The 10,249-nt window shown below is 45.6% G+C and overlaps 1 protein-coding gene across 2 annotated transcripts in view; it reads right to left on the bottom strand.

The window, feature by feature from the left end:
• Window positions 1-10,249, bottom strand: part of ADCY7 (adenylate cyclase 7) — an 84,613-nt gene that overhangs the window by 39,714 nt on the left and 34,650 nt on the right. For both annotated transcript variants that reach the window (XM_019505689.1, XM_019505690.1), the window contains exons 7-9: window positions 10,084-10,211; window positions 9,135-9,293; window positions 897-1,029 (exon numbers count right to left, since the gene is read on the bottom strand). In XM_019505689.1, coding sequence (XP_019361234.1) covers window positions 897-1,029; window positions 9,135-9,293; window positions 10,084-10,211 — 420 coding nt within the window. The remainder of the gene's footprint in view (window positions 1-896; window positions 1,030-9,134; window positions 9,294-10,083; window positions 10,212-10,249) is intronic.

The raw sequence follows: 10,249 nt of genomic DNA, 5'->3' as shown, positions 1-10,249 counted from the left end.
TGGGGGTTTTTAAGAGGAGGTTAGATGAACACCTTGCTGGGGTCGTTTGACCCCAGTCCTCTTTCCTGCCATGGCAGGGGGTCGGACTAGATGATCTGCTCAGGTCCCTTCCGACCCTAGAAACTATGAAACTATGCTCTCTGTCCCCTCCCGGGTCAGGCTGGTGGTCACAATCCACCTTCTGGAGAGCAGATTGCAGCTCAGATCTGGCCCCATACTATCACTGCAGTTCAGCCCCTGCCTCATGATATAGGCCCTGGCCTTGGCCAGGGCACCACCCACCTGTTCCACTCCCAGGTGCCATCCCCATGGCCCCATCCCACCCACCCAAGTGCCTCCTGCCTTTGGGGGTCCCAGGCCAGTCTTCATGGAGACTCTGCCTGCCAATTCCGTTTGGCACACACCCCCCATGGTGGGTGCAGGGTAGACCAGCCAGGGTGTCCAGGCAGTGGGGCCAGGTCCAGCAGCAGCAACACTAGCAGAAGCAACTGGAAGAAGCTGCCACCACTACCCCAGACCCACTTCATGCCCAGGGTTAGCAGGACTGGCCACACACGCCACAGCCGGTGCTGTCCCCCAAGCCTGAGCTGGGCGGGGGCTGAGGGACATGCCACAGGCCGGATAAAATCTCTTGGCAGGCTGGATCTGGCCCAGGAGCTGTATTTTGTCCACCCCTGTTCTAGTAACTGGAGCACATCATTTTATGAACTTCCTATTGCATTCAGGCTGGTCAGGTAAATTAAAACAATAGAGAAACATGTTTTTAAAGCCAGAGAGTTTTAAAGCCTGAGTTCAATTCCCTACATAGTAGATGTACATTTTAATTCTATTCTTGATCCAAACATCACACGTGCACATACGCACACACTATATATATTTAAAAGGTATATACTTACCCTTGGGTCAATCACTAGGTAAGTTTTGATGTTATTTGCTTTAAGGTATGGGTCTCTCTGGTGTCCATTCCCTTCTTCCACTTCATAAACTTTACCTAGGTGTTTTAGGGTGGCTTCAGTGATGTGTACACGGCTGCAAAGGAAAGAAAACCAAGACCCAAACACTTACAGAAAGGTCAGCCTAAGAAATTCATTTACATTTCATTGGGGTTGTTGGCATTTCTGTGCTTCTCAACGGCATTATGCTTTGGCAGCCAAGTCCAGAGTCCTGCCAGCTATCTGAGTAGTACCTGCAATCCAGGAGACCACATTTATAGAACACAACCTGAGCTGGATCCACATATTTGGTTAAAAGGTGTCTCAGAATACTTCCCAGAGCTAAGTAATATTATTATAAAATGAAAGCAAAGTATAGTAGGATAGGGGGAGAGAGAGAGATTAAGAGGTACAGGAAAAGGCAAAGAAATATCTTCAGAGGAGATCTGATGACTTGACACAGCCAAGAGACACAAGAAGGCTGTACCAAATGGGAGGAGTTACAGAAAAAGCTCTCATAAAAAACACAAGTTGGACTGTGTTAAAGGAGCATCCAGTGCTAAACATTGCAAGGGAGGGGAGAGGCAGGAAGAGGAAGAAAATCTGGAAGGTTGGCTACAGCAAATCCATAGGGAGTTTTATTACCAAGGAGAACAATTCTGAAAAGGACAATCAGAAGTCCACCACCACCTAACGGGAGCTGCAAATACCGCCATATATGCATTTTGCTTGTGCGTGCATGGTCAGGATCATTTAATTAAATTAACTAATCACATGAAATCAAGTGTTTGGATAAAACCATTCCAGGGAACCACACAGTGAAAGAGCAGAATGGTTAAATGTGGTAATAAAACAGCCACCTTTTGCACTTATTCTGCTTTCCAGCTGTAGATTTCCAGACAGTCACAGATAGAGTAAATGTGGCACAGGGAGGCGAAACGCTACCCAAAAAGGTGTAACGGGGCTGGGAAGAGAACTTCGGCTGTTTTCTTCTAGAAGGGTAGCTGGGCCAAGGTCCAAGGACTTGCCTGATAACAGTACAAAAGGGATTAATCACTGCTCTCCACTCCCTTCTGCTGCATAGGTGCTCATGTGAAGATAAATTAGGCAGGGCTTGAGATCACTGACCAAAAAGATTCCCCAGGAGGCAGGCCAGGAAGCTCTATGTGCAGCTCTTTGGGAGACAGAAGGCAAAGAAGATTTGTAGTAGAGAGGTCTGAACCCCAATGCTGTCTACCACCTAGTGACTGGACATGTTTCTGTTTTGTTTTCTGACAATTGGCCTGAAAGTTTTTGTTGCAACTGTTACCTCAGCTGAACCATCTCCAAGCTATGCAGACTTTCTAAGCCAAATTCTTAAAAGATGCCTTCATCAATCAGTGATTTCAAGTAGCTGTTGTAATGTGCTAGGTGACCTGCCCAGATTAACCTGGGGCTCATTTAAAGAGTCACCCCTTGCAGCTAAATTGTTCGTGAATGTTTTCAAATATACTGAAGCACAGCATGTTTTTTGGTGGTCAATTCAAGAATTTGCTCAGCTGCAGATTAGGACTAACTGTATCAGATGCTATTCTCTAAAATCAGGCCTCATGCATCCAGGTCCAAAATAAAGTATATGAGTGTCTTCTCCCTTTCATTTAAATTGCCCTGCAGATGCCATAAATGATGGCATACTATAAAGATGACAATGTTTAAGGAGATTACAGTTATCAAGTCACAAGAACTGGTCATAAAAGACTAACTTTAATCTATTCATTTAGACCCAAGACAGAAACTACGTTGACAAATGTACTGGATTTGTTCAGGGACTTTACCCGAGTCTCTCTCCCCTCCTTGTTTAGCCTTTGGCGAGAATGAGGCTTCACCCAGTAAGCCATGTTCTTTGGGGCCTAACTTGGGACAAACTGTTTAAAGTCATCTTGTCCTGAACACTATCAAGATAGAGTAACCTACTTTGCTCAAAGGCAACCTTAATGACACTAAGAAAGCTCCCACAGGCTGCTAGCACAGTGAATTCATACTTCAGCGCACCATGCAAAAACTCCTCCGTGGAGACAGCCCATAAGAGTAACGTGTTTTAAAAGGTAAGGAAAACACTTTCTGATCATTTACATTTACAGAAATGATCATGAATATTCAGTTCAGACACACCAAGAGCTGCTTTTAAAGCAGTTCAGATTCACAGGAGACCAACGATGTCACATTAATGCTAATGTAGCCCAGGTAACTCGGGTATATTCTCCCCTTCTCCAATTGAAGGGAATTGTTAGCTGTCAGGTGTGCTGTGGGGGAACTGCAGACCACTTGGTTTCCCTCCATCCCTACAGAACCCGGCCAGTACAGTCAAAAGGACTTAACTATATACAAATTTATTTACATTAACTTTTCACAAGGAAAAGAAACATTATATATATACACAACATTATCTCTCTCTCTCTAGGATATCTAAACAAATAACACAAACGATACCCTCTGGGTAAATGCTATAAAACTTTACACCAGTGCTCCAGATACAGGTAAGTAGCTGATCTGAAACAGATAAACCCCAAAATAAACATAGACAGCCAACAGATAAAGATAAGTGTAGGTGAACAATAAATAAGCCACAAATACAAATAAACAACAAGTGAAATAATAGCAACAGGGGATCCCAAAAGAGCCCTAGGACTCTACTGATCTACTAATTTACAAACACGTGAGTTCACAAAATATAAGGCATGACATCACACCACTTATGGTGCAAGAACCTCAAAGATAAACTTAATCCCAAAGGTAAACCCTTGGGCTTTCCCAAGCCCAATGCCCTTGGGCTTTCCCAAGCCCTACAAGGAAGCTGGTAACTTCACGGGGGCCTTCCCAGTGAGACCTCCGCTCTCAGTAGCCCTTCACTAACCAGGGGGGACAACCCCTCCCCTGTAGGAATCCTTTTTTCCTTGCAACTCATGGCTCCCAGGCCTGGAGGGTGGCTCTCATCCTCTGCGCCAAGCTGCTCTCTTGCCTGTGGTGGGCTTTGAGGGGGTAACTGTCCCCTGGAACAGGGCTTCACTACGCAGGGCTCTTGGGGCCTCTGGCTTGGCCCTGTCTGCTGGCTCAGTAGCCTGAGCACCATCTGGCTCCCTGGACTCAACCCTTTTGCTATGGGTTGGAGGCCTGGGCCGCCTCATGCAGCACCAGGCTCGGTCCACTCCCGGACTCTGTGCAGTGCCTCCCGCATTGAGCTCCCAGCCTCATTCCAGGGGTTGAGGACCTGAGCCGCCCAAGCACTCCAAAGAATCTGCTCCATGCCCCAGCCTGTGCATTGTGTCTCTGGCCACATGCCAGAGGTTGCAGACCTGAGCAGCCTCATGCAGCTCCCAGGGTCTGGATGCCACGCGCCATGCTGCACGCTGATAGCCTAGCCGCTGGAGCCGTCTGCCATTCCCCGCGGATGGAAGTCTTCGGGGCGCTTCCAAGCTACTGCTTCACCTGCCCCTCAGCTCTTCTAAGCCCCACTCTTCTCTCTTCTCGGCCCCGGATGCGTCTCCCTCATGCTGGGCACGCAGCTCCTTTTATACTTCCAGGGCTCTGCCCCTGAAGTCTTCCGGACCTGACAGTGTTGCAGTTCTTAATCAGGTCCAAGGGGGGAGCTGCTCTCCCCCTCCCCTCAGGAAAGAGGCGTGACTTAACACCTCTTGCTGCCTCCTGATTGGTGGATGGCTCCACCAATCAAAACTGAAACATTTCAAGCCTGGGACTCAACCCAAACTCCGAAAGGCAAGCTTGCTACACTAGTACAAATAACAGCTGGTCTAAAAGCTCAAATTTCAATATAACAATGGCTAGTTAGGCGCACAGCAACAAAATCTTTGTCTTGCCACAAATTTTCTGCAGTCCACACCTTTTGGGCACTGAAAATTCATGACTTGTAAAACTGTCCTCCAGTTACTTAAGTAATTACAATACACCTTCTGGTCAGCTGCAACAGTAAAATAGATCAAATGCATCATCTGTTTTCACATACTTCCGGTTTAGCATAAGGTTTTCAGAAGTGCTCAGCCTAGCGGTTTCCAAGTGAAATAATTTTTCCACTGACTTCAATGGGAACCAGGTGCTTTGGAAATCCCACCCAGACAGTACAAGCACTGTAAAACCAGCAGCCTTCCTGGAAGGTGCTTAATTTAACTTATGAAATGGAAGACTTATTCCAGTCAAGTAATAGTAAAATTGTGAAATACGTAACAGACCAGTGCTTGACACATTGAAAAGTGCAGTGCTAGTGTCTTTTCTCAGCACCAGCAGGCTATGGCAATTAAATCTTTTACAGATAAGCAAATAAGTACCTAGATGTTAATAAGGTAATAAAACCAAGCTGTAGCTATGACCCTAAAAAGGGCTATGAAAAATACATCATCTTACCTCCTTTCTACATGTAGACATGCTTGCCTACTTTACCAACAACAACAAAAAGTATGTTTTACAACTCTTGGCTCCTGTCAGCCTTGCATCATCTATGTAGTTAGAGCAGTGTCCCTGGATTCTACTGCAGCTGGCACACCAGCTATTCAAGCTCTAATTCAAGGGTAGGCAACCCCCAGCATGCATACCAGTGTGGCACACAAAGGCATTTTGCTTTACACATGCACCTTTGGGTGGGTGGCAGGGGAGTTGGAAGGGGCCCAATCCTTGTTGTGGCAGTACAGCCCCAGCCCTTTCCCCACCATCCGCGCCAACGCATGCATGCACCCACTGCCAGCAACAAGCTGGGCCAGGGCCCTGCAGACCCTGATGCAGCTGCTTGCAGACACCTCACTGCCTGCTGTGAGCAGCCTGGGCTCTGTGGCAGGGAGCAGGGGCATGTTCAGGGCCTGGGTCAGCTATGGCAGGCAGCCAGGAAGCTGCAAGCAGCTGCAACAGGATCCATGGAACCCTAGCCCGGCTTGTTGCTGGCGGCAGGTACACATGCGCCTAGAAGCTGACAGCAGGCTGTGCCATCACAACAAGGATCGTGCCCCTTGTGGCTCCCCTACCATCCGCCCCTGGCATGCTAACAGCTTACAAGTCGAGGTTGCAGGTGTTTTTGGCACTCTGTCCAAAAACATTGCTGACCCCTGATCTAATTATTCTGCTTTCTGGCTACATATATCAGTACAGTCTCACTTTCAGACCCCTGCTGAGTTTCCAGTAAATATATCTTAATACTTTAAACTGAGATTTTATCTCAAAGTCACTGAGGCAGACGGCAACAGGGAACCCCAACTATGCTGGGTTTAGAATCACTGACAAGAGACACCTGTGCACTAAGGGTTACAGATTTAAATAATAAACAAACAGAGTTGTCATTCTATCCAATGTAACTGGATTTGCACAGACTACTATAGCCCCTGCAAATCAGATTCATTATGGCTAAGTACAGACATTTAGAAAAACAAAGCCTAAATTGATTAAATCTTTGCAGGTTAGTTTAACTTGCGTAGACTGAATTGATTTGCAAGTGAACAGACATTCACTTTTGATTCTGGAAATGCAGACACATGCTTGCAGTGGCTCAGGCAAGAAGCTGCGGCCAGAAGGCTGGAAGGAAGCTGAGCTGAGGTGGGGCATGGCCAGGCCCTGCTGAGTATGATTGGAGAGGGGTTTAAACCCTTGCCCTGGCCTGCACGGTCCCCAGCTAGGGCATGCCTAGAGGGGGGAAGAGGGAAGCAGCCCTTGCCAGTCTTGTCCTCAAGCGATAGGGGGCGTGGCCAGATGCCAGCCCCAGTCAGCATCCAGCAGCATGAGGTGAAGCGGGCTAGGGAGGCAGAGCGGCAAGGGGTGTCCCAGACGCAGGCCTGAGGCAAAGCAAGGGGTCAGGAAGGGGATTAAACCCCCACTCCCTCCCCCTCCTGCCAGCACAGGATCCCAGCCAGGGTCTGCCTGGCTTTCTGCCTTTCTGGCTCTCCCTTCCCTCCTTCGCTGCTTGAGGGGCAAGTGGAAGGGGGAAACCAGGCAGACCCCAGCTGGAGTCCTGTATCGGTGAGACGGGTGGGGGATACTGGATTAAAACCTATTTCCCCACCTCACCCTGCTGGTCCTGGCCAGGCATGACCATGCCCCATGCTCTCCACTGGAGCATGGAGCAGGGTGGGAGGAGGGCAGAAGTATGGTAGACTCCCACACACAGACCTGGGCTGGGGATCTTTTTGGCCATGGAGGAGGTTTAAACCCCCCTCCCTCCTCTCCATGTGAACCTGTTGGCCCATGCCCCCTGCCCCCTCCACTCTAGCAGAGGAAAAGTCTGGCAGGGGCTGCTCTCCAGCCCAGTTTCCCACCCCACCCCACCCCACCCCCTTGTCAGCCAGCCCTCACTGCTATAGCTAGGGAGCAGAGGGCAGGGCCAACCCTGCTTTGCCAAAACAGACAGCACAGCCCACCCCAGGGCTGCAAAGCATCCTGGGATGCTGGGGGACTGTGATTTAACTTGAACCAGAAAGGGGTCTGGGACAAAAGTTCTATAAAGATGTTTGACCCAAATCAGTTAAGTCTGATACTACATTCAATCACATTTATCTTGAACCAGTTTTGGACATTTTGAAACTGGTTTATGTGCACTGAACTTCTGTTCTGTTATGGGTTTAAGCCAGTTTCTGATCACTTAAACCAGTTTGTGTGCAACTTCTGCCCCCACCCTTGCAGACAGGCAAGAGGAAAGAGCTGGAATTAATTTCCTTGGTGCTTGGTGAACTGGCTTAGTTGCTGAAAGTAGGCCATAGAACTCTAGCTCTCATATCAGCATTTATGAAGGTTTCCCTCAACAATTGCTGGGGTTAGGTTCCTGAAAGTTCCCGTGGTTGGCAAAACCACGGTTGGCAAGACAAAAGGCTTATGGGAAAAATGGCAGATGGCAGGTTGATGCGTGGCCACAGAAAACTGATTACTCAAAACTGTATACTGTGGTAGCTAAAATGCTATCTAGAATATTAAGCATGGATACTCAAAACCGTGGTTGGCAAAACCTGTATCATTACGCTGACTGTGCAATCATGTTGCTGTGCATAACTGTATCTATAATATCATAACATACAGGCATGTGACTTGCAAGATAATCAACTTGTTCCCAAAATGTAACATGTTAGGCAGAGGCAGAAGGGTGCAGGGGACAGGACAATGACTGGGAGTCCGAAGACATGGGCTACACGCTAGATGTCTCCAGGAAATCGCTTCACCTTTTTTCATCCCAGTTCCCCTCCAGCCTGAGTCTGCATAGTCTGTTTGGATGATATATATTTTTGGGACTATCTCCTGATGTGCTTTGATCATAATACAAACAATAATCATCAGTGTGCATGTGCAACTCACAGTATGAATTTCAGTTATTAGTTACAGTTCTTGGAAAATGAAAGTTGCTTCTTTCTAAATAAATAAATAATTAATAGCTGTATTTTAAACATATTTTTATTACATGCTATTTTTATTGAGTACTGAAGAAAGGCAGCATGGAAAAACAGACAGGGCACTAGCCTGTGAGCCAAAAGAAAACAGTTCTGTTCCCAGGTCCTTCTACTAACTGCTCCCCTCTCCCCCCAACTCTGGGCAAGTCACTTCACAGGTCTGTCTCATTTTTTTCATCTACAAAAGTTATATCAACAAACATACTTTCCTTTGTAAAATGCTTTGCCACCCGCTGATGAAAAGTACTGCATAGAGAGAACCATTATAGATGATCAACACAAAATTACAATTTATACATCAAATGCCTGCCTTGGGTTTCTGGATCTAATTATAGCCCTCAATTTTTAAAATTATATACGTATACGCATGTGTACACATGCTCATGCCTGGCTTATGTTAACAACAGAAACACTACGTAAATATACAACATTGAGTTGTCTACTGAAGCACTGTGTGTGCGTTTCTTTATCAAATTACAAATATAGATATCTTCATGTATAATATGAATCAAATAAGTCAGTATACTGTATGCTACTGGACACAAAATTTATGAGATTCCAGAAAAGTCAAAAGCTGCATAAGTGGCATTCATTCACACAAGATTACAACTATTTAATTCTACAATTTCTATAGATAATTTCTAGAGGGAAATTATCAGACAATGCCAATATTTTAAACAGCTGTAATAAATCCACATTTTTGCCCATTTATGACCTCCCTTATTTATAGTTCCAGAAACAGCTATGAAAACCCTCCTTATGGAACTGAAGCAGCACTGAAATCAAAGATCCTTACCCAGGTACTCCTGCAGATTCCATACGATTTGCTAAGGAAACATCATGAGACCAAACATCATATTGCCATTTCCGGAGTCCGATCACACCACAAAGCACATTCCCAGAATGAATACCAACTCTCATATTGATATCTACTCCAGTAGCTTCTCTCACTTGCCTATGGGAGAAGGAAATTACTAGATAATTAACGATCTTCCCAGACATATACTTTCCTCCATAGTACTTGATTGTTTTCCACTTACTGGAAAATGTATGGAAAACTGGTGAAGACAGTAAAAAAAAGTAGAGATGTGTTATAATTAACCAAAGATACTCTTCATCAAGAGTTCCTGTGATCTGTGTATTTTAAGTACTTTTAAATGTTATTACATATAATAATACTGTGGCTATGATCTTCCAAAGAAACAATAAACAAATGAATGACATCTCAGCTAACTGCACGTAGGGGCTCAGAACAGTAATGTCGTTTGCATTCAGATTACAATATAGATGAGAATCAGTCTCATGCTGATAAGAATTCAGCCTGGGATTGTCAAAAGCCCTTAGCAGTCATGTAACATGGCTTCCACTGAAGTCAAGGGGAATGGATTTAGGCCAACTGAATGCTTTTAGAAATATCACCCTTAGGCTACACTTTGCACCATTTCAGATAAAAGGTTTTTAAAGGAGATAATTAAATCTCATTGGCTCCCTAAATGTATCTTATGTACAATTAAAACATTCTATGCTACTTGAATATCAGGTTGATGCTATAGATAACTTTCTAAAGTACTGGCACCTTGATTGAGAATCATTATTCCAGACTGGCCACAGCACAGGCTAAGAATGACCTTATCCAATAGCCTCCCCCCCCTCTTCAAACAACCACCAAAAAAAATCAACACTGCAATTCAAAGCTATATTCATATATTCTGGGTGTATGTTATTAAGTTTGTTACTATACATACTTTATAGCTTCACACATGTCAAGTCCCATTTTCACACAATTCCTGGCATGAACTGGTAACGATACAGGTAGGCCTGAGACACAGTAATAACAGTCTCCCAAAATTTTTATTCTCATGCATTCGTTTTCCTGCAAAATCAAAACAAAGAACAATAACGGGGGGGGGG

Source organism: Gavialis gangeticus, unplaced genomic scaffold (assembly GCF_001723915.1).
Source record: "Gavialis gangeticus isolate Ggan-Ray unplaced genomic scaffold, GavGan_comp1, whole genome shotgun sequence".
Lineage (NCBI taxonomy): Eukaryota > Metazoa > Chordata > Crocodylia > Gavialidae > Gavialis > Gavialis gangeticus.
The sequence above is the reverse complement of the archived record's forward strand: the minus strand, read 5'-3'. Positions and strand labels throughout refer to the sequence as shown.